Source organism: Aethalodelphis obliquidens, unplaced genomic scaffold (assembly GCF_003676395.1).
Source record: "Aethalodelphis obliquidens isolate GAN/ISIS:26980383/991018 unplaced genomic scaffold, ASM367639v1 scaffold5, whole genome shotgun sequence".
Classification (NCBI taxonomy): domain Eukaryota; kingdom Metazoa; phylum Chordata; class Mammalia; order Artiodactyla; family Delphinidae; genus Aethalodelphis; species Aethalodelphis obliquidens.
In genome coordinates, this window is record NW_020837949.1 from 22,211,145 (window position 1) to 22,228,809 (window position 17,665).

The window sequence follows — 17,665 nt, forward strand, 5'->3', positions numbered from 1 at the left end:
CCCACAAAAGCCTACTATACCGACAATGATAACTACAGTACTGCAGTAATAGCAGTACAGAGTCCACCATTTTAAAACCTTATTTTACTCAAGTTCTCAGGCACATCTGACAAGGTGAGCTCTCCCTCCTTGGAACAATTTCTTCTCTTGGCCTTTGTGAAACCAAGCATCCCTGCTTTTCCTCCTATTTTACTGACCTTCCTCACTTGCTTCTCCTTTCCTTCTCACCTTCAAGAGTTATAGTCTTCTGCCGCTATTTCTATTTAATCTTTCTTGGTGATCTCACCTAATTCAGTGACTTTAAATACCATCTGTATGCTAAGAATTCCAAACTTTATATCCTGAGCCTCCACCTCTCCCTTGAGTTTGATTTATATATGAAGACTGCCTCCCTATATCCTCTACTTGGAGGTCAAACAGGCATCTCAAGCTTAACACAGCCAAAACAGAACTCTCGATTGACCCCTCACAATCCTGCTTCTCTCAGTCTGCTCCATCACATTTAATGACACCATCATGCATCAAGTTGCTCAAGACAAAAACTTCGGAGTCATCCTGATTCCTCTCTTTCCTTCATATTTCACAGTAAATCCTGTTAATGCTACTTTCAAAATATATCTCATACTCAATGACTTCTCACCACCTATACCACTGTACCCTACTCCAAACCACCATCATCTTTTTAGGAGGCTACTGCAATACTTTTCTAAATGGCCTTGATGCTTCACTTTTACCAATTCCCACAATCCATTCTCCACCCGGCAATCAGAGAGAGCTTTAAAAAATGTAAATCACATCACATACTCCCCTGCTTAAAACTGTCCAATAGCTCTCCTTCTTAGAATAAAGAAAGGTCACAAATTCAGTTTTAGACATGATAAACTTGAGGGGTAAAAGCCATATAAGCGCAAACATGGAGAAAGCAAGTATTTGGCCCTCAAGAGAGATCCGGGCAGAAGTTACAAAGTGACCCTACTTATTAGCATATGAATGAAAAAATGAAAACCATGGATTTGGAAGAGAATACCTAAAATAAGTTGAAAAAAGAAGGGCAGAGGCAAGGGACCAAGACTTGAGAACTCCAATAACTTAAAGGTCTGGTAAAAGAAAAGGGATCAACAAAGCAGACTAAGTATGAGAGGCCAGACACGTAAAAAGAAAACCAGACCTGATGCCAAGGAAGCCAAGGAAAAAGGACGTTTCAAAATGAAGAGAGATCAGGTAAGATGGAGACTGAAAATCAACCACTTTACTTGACAACATATAAGTCATTTGTGACTTTAGCAAGAGCTACTTCAAAGACAATGGGGAGATATGGCAATGAAGACAGCAACTCTCAGTCAATGCTGTCACGAACTTGGTTATGAAAGAAAAGGGAGAGACCAGAGATATAAAGCTTGAGAAAACTCAAATTCTATAGGGATGATTTGATGGAGAGAATGAAGTTGAAGACACAGGTAAGTGATAAAAATGTAAATTTTCTGAAAAGGCAGGAAGGGATGGAATCAAGGCACAGATGGAAGGATGCAACAACTATTCTGATAATACTAAACATAAAATTGTACTTGGAAAAAAAGTATTTGGAAAAACCATACAAAAATTGTATGTGCTAAATTCCTAGATTAAAAAAGTGTATTAGACTTATGTAATGTAATGTAAAATAATCTAAACTCAACTCTTTTGCATGAATAACTATAGACATTGACAATTACTAACTCATTCAATAAACATTTAGTAAAAGTCTGCTATAAGTGGGGCAGTGTTCTAGTCTCTGTGGAAGGTGACAGAGAATAAGACATTATTTTTGTCTTTAAGAAGCCCATTGTTAGTAAGCAGATAAGTGTGAAAACAAATACTTGCAATTCAGTATAATTACTGTAATCTTTTGTATATAGAAAGGAAGGTGGTGACACAAAGAAGAGGCACAATAGCATGGACTGTGAAGTCCAACAGACTGGGTCTGAATCCTAACTCTGACATTTATTAGCTGTATAAACTTTGTGCAAGTTGTGTAGCTTCTCTCTAAGCCTCAGTTCCTCATCACAGAAGGGGATGAGAAAGTTAATTACCTCATAAAGTTATGAGAATTAAATAAATTAATACCTGCAAAACACCTTGAACAGAGGCAGATACACAGTAACTACTCAGTACAAGTAACTTATTTGTATTAAAAGAGAGAATAGAAAAAAAGCTGTATAAAGTATACTTGGGTGGGTCTTAGAAGACAGTAGAAGAATGGCAATCTAGGAAGAAAAACCGTTATGTGCAGAATCATGACACAGTGTGGTACTGCAGGAAACTGCAACTCAAAATCTCTCCCAACCTAACTTCTTCCAAGAATTTATGGCAACTAACGGCAAATAGATCTATAGCTGAAATATAAAATGAAAGACATAAATGGCGAGGCTGGAGAGGTAGAAAAGGACAGACAGAAAAGTTAGAGGAAAAATTGACACGACTTTATGACCAATTGGATAAGGAGTGAACAAAAGAAAGGAATCTAATGTGATTCTCAGATTTCTGGCTTGATTCACTAAATGGATGAGGTAGCCATTAAATTAGAATAAGGAGCATAAAGGGAAGAACAGGTTTGGCAGGAAAGATAATGAAATTGTTTTCAGACATGCTGAATTCAAGGCACTCATCAGTCACTTGGGTGGCAATGGCAAACAGGCTAGGAAAAGAGGTCTGGATTGGAGACAGATTTGGATGTTGTCAGGATAGTAATGATATCACCCAGGGGAAAACGTAAGAATAAGGAGGGAAACAAACAAACTAACATATACTCTTGGATGTCAATACTAAGGGACAGATAAAGAAAAACTAATGAGAAATTCAAGCAATAAAAAGGATAACTAAGAGCTCTTTAGTAACTAAGAGGAATACAGACGTGTCTGGTTATGTATTCCCAGGCTTTAGTACAGGAGGTAGTCAAAATCAAAATCTAGAGAAACTGGGTAGGATGAAGACTAAGAGATACTAATGGATTTGTCAGTTAGGAAGTTATTACCTTACCAAGAGCAATTGAGTAGAATGATGCAGGTAGAAGTGAGACTGCAATAGACTGAAGAGGAAAAAAAGAAATTAAACAAGAGAGTCTATTCTTTCTGAAAGCTTGGCTGTGAAGGAAAGAAGTAAAATAGCACATCAACTAGAAAAAAGCCTAAAAGGTTATTAATATGATAAATTGAGAAGAAACAGATTCTACTTGATAAAATAACAGAAAACATAAATGTTTATGAGTAAAACATTTAAATATAGAACAGCTTTAGGAGAATCCCAAGTTGCTACTAGTAATATGTACTTATTTATATTGTATTAAATAAAACACAATTCACTGATAAAGAACTAAAAGGAAAGCAAAATATCAAAATGTTGACACAGTTGTCTTTATGTGGAATTGCTATAGATAATTTTCCCCTTGTTTCAAGTTTTCAATATTTTCCAAATTTTAATAATGAGCTTGTATTCCTTTTTTTAATCAAAGTATAGTTGATATACAATATTATATATTTTACAGATGTACAATATAGTGACTCACAATTTTTAAAGATTATAATCCATTTATAATTATTATAAAACATTTGCTATATTCCCCATGTTGTACTATATATCCTTGTAGCTTATTTTCTACCTAATAGTTTCTTAATCTCCTACCCCTATATTGCCCTTCCCCACTTACTTCTCCCCACTGGTACCCACTAGTTTGTTCTCTGTATCTGCTTCTTTTTTTGCTTTATTCACTAGTTTGAGGTGTTTTTTTAGATTCCACATATAAGTGATATCATACAGTATTTGCCTTTCTCTGTCTGACTTATTTCGCCTAGCACAGTGCCCTCCAAGTCCATGCATGTTGCTGCAAATGGCCAAATTTCATTCTTTTTTATGGCTGAGTAGTAATCCATTGTATATATAAGCCACAACTTCTTTATCCATTCATCTGTTGATGGACACTTGGGTTGTTTCCTTATCTTGGGTATTGTAAATAGTGCTGCTATGAGAGCTTGTATTCCTTTTATAGTGGTGGTGGTAGGAGGTGGAAGACAATAAGCTTTACCAAAATTTATGATACTTCAGGGGCAGAAAAGACTTAAGTGATTCTAACTTGAGGAAGATAGATAATAGAGAAAGATGAAATATTAGCAGGCAGAGAGCAGAAAAGAAATGGAAGGAAAAAGATAAAACCAATGCAGAAATGAAATCTTCATTGTAAGTAGCAAAAAGGAGTACAAATACTGTTGAAAACACAGTAAAGGACCTGGACAACAGGACTGAGAAAGGCAAGCAAGATATAACCTAAATGGGAAGGAAATCCAAAAAAGAGGGGATATATGTATAAGTATAGCCAATTCTCTTTGCTGTACAGTAGAAACTAACACAACATTGTAAAACAACTATACTCCAATAAAAATTTTTCTTTAAATACTGTTTTCACCCCCCCAAAAAAAGATATAAACAAACTCTGAAAACCATAAAATATTGTTGAAAGAATTAAAGAAGATCCAAGTAAATGGGAAAACATCCCATGTTCAGGGATTAGAGGACTTAACATTATTAAGATGGTGGTATCTCCAAACTGATGTACAGATTCAACACAATTCCTATGAGAACGCCAGCTGAGTTCTTCATACAAATTGACAAGCTGATTCTCAAATTTATATGGAATTGCAAGGGACCCAAAATAGCCAAAACAAACCTGAAAAAGAATAAAGTAGGAGAGGGACTTCCCTGGTGGCGCAATGGATAAGACTCTGTGCTCCCAATGCAGGGGGCTGGGGCTCAATCCCTGGCCAGGGAACTAGATCCCACATGCATGTTGCAACTAAGAATTCACATGCCACAACTAAGGAGCCCTGGAGCCACAACTAAGGAGCCAGCGAGCCGCAACTAAGACCCGGTGCAACCAAATAAAAAATAAATATTAAAAAAACAAAAAGAATAAAGTAGGAGAACTCACATTTTCTGGTTTCAAAACTTGTTCCAAAGCAACAGTAACAGAAGCAGTGTGGTACTGGCACATGGACAGATATTATAGATTAATGGAATCAAGAATCCAGAAATAAACATGTTTAAAGTCAACTGATTTTCAACAAGAATGCCAAGACCATTCAATGGGGGAAAGAACAGTCTTTTCAACAATGGTGCTGGCACAACAGGACAGTCAGTTAGGATAACCTTTACCACAAACCAAACATAAAAACTAACTCAAAATGAATCAAAACATAAGTGTTAGAGCAAAACTATAAAACTCTTAGAAAAAAACAAAGGGGTGAGTTCTTCATGACCTTGGATTTGGCAAAGGATTCTTAGATATGACACCAAAAGCAAGAGCAACAAAAGAAAAAAAATAAGATAAATTGGACTTCATCAAAATTTAGAACTTTCATGCTTCAAAGAACACAATTAAGAAAGTGAAAAGACAACCACAGAACAGGAAAAATATTTGCAAATCATATACCTGATAAGGGACTCGTACCTAAAATCTACAAAGAGCTCTTACAATTCAATAATAAAGACAAATAATCCAATTAAAAATTGAGCAAAGGATCTAATAGACATTTCTCCAAAGACATACAATTAGTCAACAAGCACATGAAAAGATACTCAATGTCAACCATACCTCAAAAAAAAAAAAACAGAAAGAAAGGAAGAAAGCAGGAAAGGAAAGGAAAGGAAAGGAAAGAAAAAGAAAAAGTGCTTGACATCATTAGACATCAGGGAAATGCAAATCAAAAACTACAATGGGATGCCACTTCATTCCCACTAGGATGACTGAAATCAAAAAGTCAGATAACAACAAGTGTTGACAAAGATGTGAAGAAACTGGAACCCTCTTATACCACTGGTAGGGATGTAAAATTCCAGCCACTTTGGAAAACAGTTTGACAGTCCCTGAAATGATTAAACATATAGCACAGAGTTACTAAATGACCCAACAATTCTATACCTCGGTATATACCTAAGAGAAACGAAAACGTATCTCCACACACAGATCTGTACACAAATGTTTACAGCAGCATTATTCATAATAGACAAAAAGCGAAAACAATCTATATTTCCATCAATGGATAAACAAAATGTGGTATATATCCATACAATGGAATATTATTTAACCAGAAAAAGGAATGAAGTACTGATACCTGCATCAAATGAATAAACTTTGAAAATAGTATGGAAAGTGAAAGAAGGCAGTCACAAAAGACTCTATGATTCCATTTATATGAAAAAGTCCCTAATAAGGAAATCTATAGAGACAGTAGACTATGGTTGCTTAGAGCTGGGATAGTGGGTAGGGGAGGATGGGACAGGAGGATAAGGGAGTGACAGCTTAAAGGACATGGGGCTGCTTCTTGAAGTGATGAAAATGTTCTAAAATTGACTGTGGTAATAATTCCACAAATCTGAATATACTAAAACCCACTGAATTGAACACTTTAAATGGTGAATTGTATAGTATGTGAAGTGCATCTCAATAAAGCTACTAAAACCACAGGAATGAAAATGTTAAAGTTTAAAAGGATTAACCACTATTGTGCCAAAGAAAATAAATAAATAATTGAACTGCAAAATATTTAGAAAATAACTACAAGAAGCCTACAACCTACAAGACACAACTCAAGTAGTATTCAGGAAAAAACTCATAATTTAAACACTTAGAAAGAATGAAAAGAACATTAAGCAACTAACATAAGAAGACAGAAAAACAACCACAAAATAAACCGAAGGAAACCTAAAGGAAGGATTTAAAACATGAAAGAAAAAATAAATAAATAAGAAAAGAGAGAAAAATAATAGAACTAATTTTTTTAAAAATCCAAGAGTGGGCTTCCCTGGTGGCTCAGTGGTTAAGAATCCACCTGCCAATGCAGGAGACGCAGGTTCGAGCCCCGGTCTGGGAAGATCCCACATGCCATGGAGCAACTAAGCCCATGCACCAGAACTACTGAGCCTGTGCTCTAGAGCCCACAAGCCACAACTACTGAGCCCGCAAGCCACAGCTACTGAAGCCTGCGTGCCTAAAGCCCGTGCTCCGCAACAAAAGAAGCCCCTGCACCACAACCAAGAGTAGCCCCCACTCACTGCAACTAGAGAAAGCCCGTGCACAGCAACGAAGACCCAACACAGCCAAAAGTAAATAAATAAATAAATTTATTAAAAAAAAAAATCCAAGAGCTGGTTCTAAACAAAAACAAACCAAAAAAAGGGCAAGGCCTCACATGTACAAAATAAGAAGTAATAATGAGTATAGTGATAATGTAGTCACAGACACAGGAAATTTTTTTTTAATCGTTAAAGAGTATCTTGCCTACTTCACACAAATAATTTTGAAAACTTAGATGAAACGGATTATTTTCTAGGATAATATAAGCTAGCAAATCTTCCTCTCAAAGATATAAACTATAAGCAGTCGAATTATCATAGAAGTAAGGAGATAATTGTCAAAGAGCAATTCTCCCCCCAAAATATTCAAGGTCCAAGTAATTTCACAGGCAATTCAACCAAATCTTTAACTTCAATGCCATTTAACTGGACAGGGAAAGACAAAAGCATAGAAAAAGAAAGAAAAGTTTGAAATTACTTTTATGAAAGTGGCATAATCTAACAAAGATAAAATACATAAAAGAAAACTACAAAGCAATTTAGCTTAAGAAGAATGATGCAAAATTTCTAGATAAAGTTTAGCAAATAGAACCCAGCAGCACATTTTAAAATAATAATACACAATAACAAAGTGAATTGATTCAGGAAAGCAAGGATGGTCCAGTAATAGTAAATCTACTAGTACAATTCACCACAATAGTAACCAAAGGAAAAAAATTACGTAATTCCCACAGAGGCTAAATTTTCCTTCCATATTTTAAAAAATCTTAATAAAATGGTAAGAGCTGACTACTTTAACATAATATGTGTACTTCAACCTAAAGTCAGGTCTAATCTTAACAGGAAAGCCGATGCAGGGGACACGGGTTCGTGCCCCGGTCCGGGCAGATCCCACGTGCCGCGGAGCGTATGGGCCCGTGAGCCATGGCCACTAGGCCTGCGCGTCCGGAGCCTGTGCTCCGCAACGGGAGAGGCCACATCAGTGAGAGGCCCGCATACCGAAAAAAAAAAAAAAAAAACTCGAATTGATGTCAGGAATAAGGCAAAGATCCACTACTATCTTATTGTTTAATATTTTTGGAAAGTACTAGCCAAATCAATTTGACAAAAGAAAGAAATAAGTATAAAAGCTGGAAAGGAGGAGATAAAATTATCTTTACTTGGTAATGATATGATTATTTAGCTGCAAAACCCTAGAAAAACAACTGGGAAACCATTACAGATAGTATGAGAATTCCAAAGGTGGCCAGGTACAAAATTAATACTCAGAAATTAATAGCATTACCATATTCAAACAACAAGATAAAAGACATAATAGCAATAGAAACCCCATTTACAATAGCAACAAAAAAGATAAAACACCAGGAATAAACATAAAAGAAATGTGAAAGGTCTACATGAAAAAAACTTTAAAATGTTATGAGGGCTACAAAAGAACTCTTGAACAACAAGAAATGAATGTACACCCTGTTCCTGAACAGGAGACTGAACCTCAAAAAGATGTCAATGATCTCTAAATCAGTCTACAAATATAATGCAGTATCAATAAAAATACCAAAAGATGGGGGAGGGGAGCTCGATAAACTAATTCTAAGTTTTACAGAACAAGCAAAGAATATTCAGGAAAACTCCAAGAAGTAGAATGAGAGAGGACTATAATCAAAGAATGGGGTCACTAGGTATAAATAGGTAAACTGATCAATGAAACACAATAAAAAGTCCAGTAAGAGTGCCAAATTATATGTAGGAACTAAGTACACCTATAGATAATATTTCAATACTGTGATAACTGGGTAGCCACCTAGAAGAATAGTAAATTCCTACCTGAATACTTTACATAACTTAAATTTTGTATGAATAACTTAACTTAAAAATAAATTATAAAATTACCAGGAAAAACACAAGAATTTTAATTAGAAATAATATTGAAATAGGAAAGGCCTTTCTTATGACAAAAAACCCTAAAATCCAAAAAAAGATTAATAATTACAACTACAAAAAAACTTTAATTTCTGCTGAAAAAATATACCATAAACAAGGTTAAAAGCTAAATGAAACTGTGACAAATATCTGCAACACATAACCAAGGCAACTAATTTCCGTAAAACAGAGCTCCTATAAACAATATTAAACATCCCAGTAGAAAAATGAACAAAAAATATAACCAGATGAATAAGAATGATAAGCAGATGTTATAAATAAAGGAAACAAATATGGCTGTATGGTTCTTATACAAAAGATGAAGAAAAATATACCTTTTAAATTGGCAATGTAAAAAAAGTTTAATAACCCACACCGTTACCAAAGGTATGGAAAGCCAGAACTCCAGCACCAATAGTGGAACACAAACTGGTACAACGTCTCTGAAGGGCAATTTGACAATATCTATCAAAATTTAAATAGCACATATCCTTTGACCCAGCAATTGTACGTCTAGCAATTTACTCTAAAGGGATATTAACTGTATCATCCTTTGGATTAGCAAGACTGTAAACGTTTTAAATGCCCATCCAAACAAAGAAATGCTACCATTTTTCTCCCCTCCTACACTCACTCACACACACACACACACACACACACACACACACACACAAGCCAATTAGCTTGGGTCAAAGGAAGAAGGAAAATCTGCCTTTTACCATTTGTACCATTTGTATCTTATATCATGAACATATATCACATTGAAAATTTTTAAGTTAAGGTTTTCAGTATTATTTTTACCCAGCTTTACCAATTGTTATATTTTTCCTCCTCTTTGTCAGTTTTCCAGTTCCTACATTAGCAACAATGTTTAACTGTTTCCCCAAGAAACACATGGCATTTACTCAAATTCACACAGTTAAATCACAATAGTAATGTGGGTTCATTGTCCCCATGATCTCCTTGCCCCTGAGCTCTACACCTGCATACTTATTCTACAGAGAGCACTGTCCCTGTGCTTTACTGTGTATATGGAGATTATGAGTTAGGAGAAATCCAGGACTAAGAAGCTATGAATTTCTTGGCCTATGGGGCAAACACATAATCACTACTGTATTTTAGGAGACAGAAAAAAAGTAAGAAGCTGCTCAAACAAGGTTTCACAAAACATTATTTGTGCTGTCACCGTGGATGCAGAGTCTAGTCCACTATTTTTATGTTTAAGAAATTGATTGTATCCATTTGTCCAGAGTCAATGGGGCTACAGGGAATTGAACCACACTAACCAATCACATTCACAAGAACTTAGTTGCTTACACATAATGCCAATGTATTAATTTAGAATTTAAGAATATATATGTGTGTGTATGTATACATGTATATATACATATATATTTGATGTATATGTGTATATGTATATATAAAGAGTAGCAAATCATGCATATCAAGGAATCACACACAAATGGTAATACATGCCCAAGGAGAACCACATGATAGCATGAGTATGTATAGGGAGAAAAGAACAAATAGAAGGTCAGAGAAGACTTCCCTGAAAAACAGTGTAATCAAGCTGAGATCCAACGGAAAATAAGTTTAAAAAAAGAACAGGAGAGGGCTTCCCTGGTGGCACAGTGGTTGAGAGTCCGCCTGCCGATGCAGGGGACACGGGTTCGTGCCCTGGTCCGGGAAGATCCCACATGCCGCGGAGCGGCTGGGCCCGTGAGCCATGGCCGCTGAGCCTGCGCGTCCGGAGCCTGTCCTCTGCAACGGGAGAGGCCACAACAGTGAGAGGCCAGCGTACCGCAAAAAAAAAAAAAAAGAACAGGAGGAGTAAGAGGGTTGCTGGATGATGGAATAGTAAGTACAATGGCACTGTGGCAGAAGGGAGCATGATCTAAGGAGGCAGAAAAAGATCAAAGAGCAAGACAACATGATGTAGGGTTATCTGGAGAGCTAGAGAGGGGCCAGACCATGCGGTGGCTTTTGGGCCATGTTAAGGACTTTTGCCTCATCTTAAGAGCGATGAAAAGCTAGTAAAGGGTTGTAAGCTGAGATGAGAACAGACTTGTGCTTGCAAAAGATTAGTGTGCTGTACACACTGCAGGGTAAGAGTAGAAGCAGGAAGACTGCTTAGAAAGCTGGTGCAGGAGACCTAAATCAGGGATGATGGCAGCATGGACTGCCACAAATAAAATAAATAGGACTTGGTGACTGATTACACCTGAAATGCAAGGAAGAGGAAACCCTTACGGAGGATGCCCAAGTTTCAGGTGTGTATAACTGCAGGAATAAAGATGTTATCACTGAAAGAGAGAACACTCCAAGACCAGGTTGTTTTGATTTTATTGTTTTGTTTCTTTGGGGGCTAGAGAGAGGGTAGATGTGCAAAAAAGTAAGAAAGGGTTCTGAGTGCCCAGTATCTGAAAATCTTGCTAGAGAAGGATGAAAAATGGAAAATGGGATTAGAATTCAAAGGCGGGAGAAAGTTAGTTCAAAAACTTATTATTTTTTAACCTCCATGGTCAACCATAAAACAGGCCTAGAGATTTCTACCCCTCCCCATCACCTAAAATCTTTTTAAACATATCAAAATAAAATCTTTCAATCAAGGGGAGAGGTAAGGCTTAAACTGCAATACTTGTAAAAATAAAGAATTGGTGTGAAAGAATTTCAAAGTATATACTGAAACATCAGATGTTCTTAATTCTGAGAGTGAAGAGAAGACAGAGGCTTCCTACTTGGGAAAGGAAGAATTAAGTGCCAGTCAAGGAGAAAAGAAAGCAGAAAAGAAGAGCTGATGGTTCCACTGCATGAATCTTCACAGTTTAAACACATTTATCTTTACCTCTGGGCAAATGGGTGTTCTTGGCCTTGTGTGCTAAGAGAATGCAGAGATAGCTCCACACCTAACCCCCTTTTCAGAAATTATGGCCTCCACTGCCATCAGGTGGTGGCAGTGAGGAAGTGCACCAACCAGTTTCTTCGAGCCTATATGAATGCCTATATGAAGCCTATGGTATAATTAATCTAAGATCAAAGACCTAAGATTGCAGTAGTAGAGGACAAACTGGTTATAGTCTTTGGTAACAGATTTATCTTCTAACCTGTCAATACACAAAAATGAAATTTTTTGCTATTAATTTGGGGTAAGAAAAAAAGATTTCTCCTTTTTTTTTATGTTAAAGAGCATATATTTAGCAATTTTAAGAATACCCAGTCTGATACTATCATCTCAAATCCAACTTTTGGTGTATTATATATTTGACTAAAACTGCTTCACTGTTAATTTTAATGGCACATATAAATGGTGCATTTCTAGCATACATCAATAACCTTATCACAAACACAAGCAATTGTCTCATTGAATATGCAAAATTCCCTTTATCTTCAAATTAATCAAATAATAATTTTTTACTACTTGGAAGTACAAGGCATGGTAGTAAACACAATTCAAAAACCCTCATATTCTCAAAACTCATCAGCTAAACAAATATATCACTGGTAAAATCAACTTCAATCTTATTCACAAAAAACATGGTGAAAGATTAACACACATTCTTGATAGTTCTCGTCATGGTAAAAATAAGCTTGCCCAATATAATACCTGACATTCTGGGCAGTACACCTTTATTCTACTATACTGAATATTCACTTACAAATGTAGTTCTTTAAATTTGCTGCACACACACATCGATTTGATTTGTCTGTCTTTCAAGTCATTTGAACACAAGGACACAAGGATAGGAAATCGTAGGCAAAAACGTGAAATAATCACACTGGGTACATTTTTCCAGTTCTCAATCAGCTGTTTTCATATGGTAGACACTGCATAATTTTGTCACTGAGTATAATCCTGATCTTCATTTTCTCCCATTAAAATCCATACACACTATCTATTCTGTCTCTGTACCTTCCAAAATATTAATAATTCAACTAGTTTTCCCTAATTCTCTTGGTTCTGTTTCCCACCCACCTCCCACCCACCCCACTTCCTCCTCCTTTCTTGTTTCAGAATGCCTAACTCTTACACACTCGAGGTGGTTTTTTTTACAAAAATCACTCTTCGGGATGCTCTTCCCTTTTCTCTCCTTAAAAATATTTCCCACAGCTAGGCGCCAATGTCTTTCTTTTACAAGATCAAACTGCGGAAGAGGACGAGACTGGGAATCGAGTAAGCGAAACATCTGAGAATGTCAATGAGACAGCGGCCTCTCCTTTGAAAAGAAAACACAACTCTCAGCACAGACCTTTCAACAGAGCAAAAATACTTTTTATTTTCCGCTGTGTTCCTGTTCCCTCCCCGACCTCAAAGACACCTTTCCTTTTCTCTAAGCCCCAGTCGCTTTGCTATGCGTGGGGCCTGCCTTTCCTCCTCCCAAGGAAAAGAAAGACAGGGAGAAAAGGAAAGGTAGCAATCACCTTCCCGCCGCGCCCGCGAGCTGTCAGGATCGTGCCCTACGACTCACCTGGCAGGTGCGGCCGCCCGGAGAGTTGCACGAAGCGGTTGAGCTGGCCGGTCCCCCGACCCCCGCTGCCCCCACTGCCCCCGCCGGCCCCGCTACCTCCGCCGCCGCCGCCGCCGCCACCGCCTGCGGCGCCTCCTCCCCTCCGGCGGTTCCTGTCCCAGCCCTGGGCGGCCGACATGACCCGCTAATGACGGCTGCAATCCGATCGCGGCAGCCCGTGGCCCGGCGGCACTAGCTGAGGCTCCTTCCTGGGCTCCTCAAGAGACCCGGGAGACAGGGGAAGGGGGAGCGCCCTGTCTCACCAGCGGCCAATGACTGACGGACTTGGTGACAGAGAACCAATGGCCAGTCGTCTTCTTGGTAGGTGGAGGGAGGCGGGGAGAGACGTGGTAACCATAGCTATGGCTAAAAAAAAAAGTGGGGGGAGAGAAAGGCAGAAGCAGCCACTCATCACTCGCATCCACCGCGCTAAGCAAGACCGCGTCGTGGTGACTCCTGCGGGATCAGGCGAGCCAATCGAAGGCCGAGTGAGAGAGGCCACGCCTGCAGAGAGTCCCAGTGGCGACTCCAGGAGTGTCAGAATTCAGGAACGGGACGCGCACATAATACAGATATTTTGAGGCAGTACTGTGTTCTGCCAGCTTTACAGGCTGAGATCCCTTTCCCACACTACACAAAGAGCTCTCTTCGAGGGGAAAAAAACAGGGGGCGGAGTCAAAGCTTAACTGTAAGAATGAGGTTTCATTTGTCTTGTCTTTCAGTCGACTGGCGGAACTCCTCCCTAATTCAATATAAGCCACGTCCCAGGCAAACAGTTTTAAACCTGGTTAACAAACATGGGAAGATGTTCAAGCTCACCAGTAATCATAGAATACAAATTAAGACCCCAATGAGAAGCCGTTTCAGGCTTATTACGTTAGAAGGATTGTTAAAATAACACCCAGCAGTGAATTAAGAGTCCCAAGAAAAATGTTCTTTCATAGATGACTGATGGCTATGTAAATGTTTTTGTTCAAATTCCTTTTTGCTCATAGAAAATTTGAATCAGCTGGAAGACAGGAACAGGTACGGAGGATCAAGATCAAAGAAAAATGTAGATGTACAGATCAGGAATTCCTATTGTTCCAAAATTAAACAGAAAATTTGGCTTTGAACTTACTGGGCACAGTGCAAAGTGGGAAAATAGATTGTTCACTGACGTTTATGAGTGGTAAGGGAAAACCATATTAATTCCTCAAGGGAAACAAAACTTTTCAAGATTCTTAGATCTGGTGGATTTTTTTTTTTTTTTTTTTTTTTTTTTTTGCGTGACGTTTCATGTAGGAGAACCTTACGTGATGAAAAGAAAAAAGAAAATCTTCTGGAGCTGAGGATGCGTATCCTCTTGGTGCAAATTTCATGTCCCACTGGCCCCGCCTCCTTATTTTGCTACTTTCAGGCCCTGTGGGCAGGTATTTTACCCATGAAGCATTAGAAAGCACTGCTTACAAAAATGTTTGAGACCTGAAAAAAAAAGTCTATGGCTCTAAAATATGAAAATCAAAATTAATCAATATTAATTTTTATAAAGAAACTGTAGCATTAACCAAATAATAGATGAAGAAAATTTTCTTTTTATAGGAGTATTCCAAGTAATAAATAATGAGTGATAGACTATCACCATTTTGCAATCTCTAATGAATTCAGAGATCAACCCACTGAGCATCAACCAGTGCTGTTATCACAAAAAGAAAGTTGAAACATACATGACTCTAGAATGTAAACATGACTATGAAGTAGTCTTGTAGGAAAAAATTGAACCTGAATCCCATCAGAGGTCTATATCTAACCACCAATTTATAGGAAATATGGAGGACAGAGGAACATTAAAAAATACTACGGAGGTGCAAAAAGCAAAATCCAGACTACGGATATTCTACAGGATAAACAAGCAAATTTCTTCAACAAAAATTCCAGAGGAAAAAGATTTGAAGGGAAATAAAATCTATAGATTAAAAAGAGACTTGTGATGATTGTATAACTCTGTGACTATATTAAAAATCTTGACTGGCATTGGTTACACAACTTTGTTAACATATTAAAAACCACTGAATTGTACACTTGAAAAGAGAGAATTTTATGTTATGTGAATTATATCTCAAAAAAAATTTAAATAACATGGGAGGAGTGGATGGTGAGATAGATGAAACAACACTGACTTCATCTTAAATCAGTAAATTATATGTTATGTGAATTATATCTCAATAAAGCTGTTTTAAAAGAGAGCAACTTAAGAGGTATACCAACGAATTGCAATAACATTCACCCTTTAGTAGCATTACCAAACCAAACTTGGGTCCACTCACCCATGCACAGTAAAGCCAAGGAAGGAATGTGCAGCGTTTACTGCAGATGCCGAACAAGGAGTAGGGGCAGCTAATGCTCAAAAGACCTGAACTCCCAGACGGATTTTAGATAAGGGTTTTTAAAGGCAAGGTGAGGGAGAGTCACAGGGTGTGTGATCAGCTTGTGCCTAATTCTCTGATTGGTTGATGGTGAGGTAACAGGGGGATGTCACAGGGGTTAACATCATCAGTCTTCAGGCTCCAGCCTGTCTGGGGGCTAAGTGTTCATGGTCATCATGCAGTTAGCTTCTTCCATCTGGTGGGGTTTACAGTATCTGTAAAACAACTCAGGAATGCACATCAGACACTGTCGTCTATGTCCTTCAGGGAGGAACTAAAGGTTCTGTGACTACACTATATGGCTGATCTATTGTTTAAGTTGTCACCAGTTCTCCTGGCCCAACTGCTATCTTTTGTTACATGTTCACATTCTTCCAGACATTAACTCTTGAGCCAGCCTTTTGTGACTTAGGGGAGGCCTGAGAGACTAAAGCTTTTCTACAAACAAGCAGCAGGCAGAGGACATGGTGTGGGGGTCAGGGGGGGTCTGTCCTGGGAAGACCCCTAGGGTGCAATAGTAAGCCTTATGTGAATACTGATTCATAAAAACTGGGGCAAAAAAGCATGGGTGAGACCACTAGAAATCTGAACACTGAATATTTTATGACATAAAGAATTGTTAATTTTTAGGTGGAATAATATTATTGTGGCTATGTTAACAAGAATCCTTTTCTTTTTTTTTTTGTGCCACATGGCTTGTGGAATTTTAGTTCCCCGACCAGGGATTGAACCCCAGCCATGACAGTGAAAGCACCAAGTCCTAACCACTGGACCACCAGGGAACTCCCCAAGAGTCCTTATCTTTTAGATATACATACTGAAATATGTGTGGATAAAATTATATAAGTCATTTATTTGCTTCAAAATAATATAGGAACCAGCAATTCCACTCCTAAGTGTATACCCAAGAGAAATGAAAACATACGTCCACACAAAGATGTGTACATTGCTGCTTATAGCAGTATTATTCACAACAGCCCAAAAATAGAAAAAACCCAAATGTCCATGGACTGACGAGTAAACAAAATATGGTATATCCATACAACGGAATATTATTTGGCAATAAAAAAGTGGAATACTGATACATGGATAAATGTTGAAAGATTATGCTACGTGAAGGAAGCCAATCACAAAAAACCACATATTATATGATTCTGTTTATTCAAAAATGTCCAGAATAGGCAAATCCATAGAGAAGGAGATTGGTGGTTGCCAGGAGCTGGGGGAGAGAAGAAGGAGTACAGGGATTCTTTTTGTGTGTGTGTGCGGTACGTGGGTCTCTCACTGCTGTGGCCTCTCCCGCTGCAGAGCACAGGCTCCGGATGCGCAGGCTCAGCGGCCATGGCTCACGGGCCCAGCCGCTCCGCCGCATGTGGGATCTTCCCGGACCGGGGCACGAACCCGTGTCCCCTGCATCAGCAGGCGGACCCTCAACCACTGCACCACCAGGGAAGCCCAGGGATTCTTTTTAGGGTGACGAAAATGTTCCGAAATTAGATAGTGGTGATGGTTACACAATTTTGTGAATATATTAAAAACCACTGAATTGTACACTTGGAAAAGTGAATTTTACGGTACATGAATTATATCTCATTAAAAACAATTTTTGATAACACAATCTTTATCAATCCTTTTGATAAGGCGGGAGAAGTGGATGGGGAGCTAGCCCACCTTTGTATATGTTAAAAATTCTTCATAATAAGAAGGAAGAAAATCTACAAAAATAAAATGATA

General features: G+C 38.0%; 1 protein-coding gene across 3 annotated transcripts in view; it reads right to left on the bottom strand.

The window, feature by feature from the left end:
• KLHDC10 (kelch domain containing 10) overlaps window positions 1–13,905 on the bottom strand; it is a 54,479-nt gene extending 40,574 nt beyond the window's left edge. Inside the window, exon 1 of one of the 3 annotated variants that reach the window (XM_027101933.1) lies at window positions 13,488–13,905. In XM_027101933.1, the coding sequence (XP_026957734.1) occupies window positions 13,488–13,665 (178 nt within the window). In that variant the 5' untranslated portion in view covers window positions 13,666–13,905. The remainder of the gene's footprint in view (window positions 1–13,487) is intronic. The other 2 variants (XM_027101934.1, XM_027101935.1) reach the window with 2 other exon arrangements.
• Window positions 13,906–17,665: the final 3,760 nt, after the last annotated feature.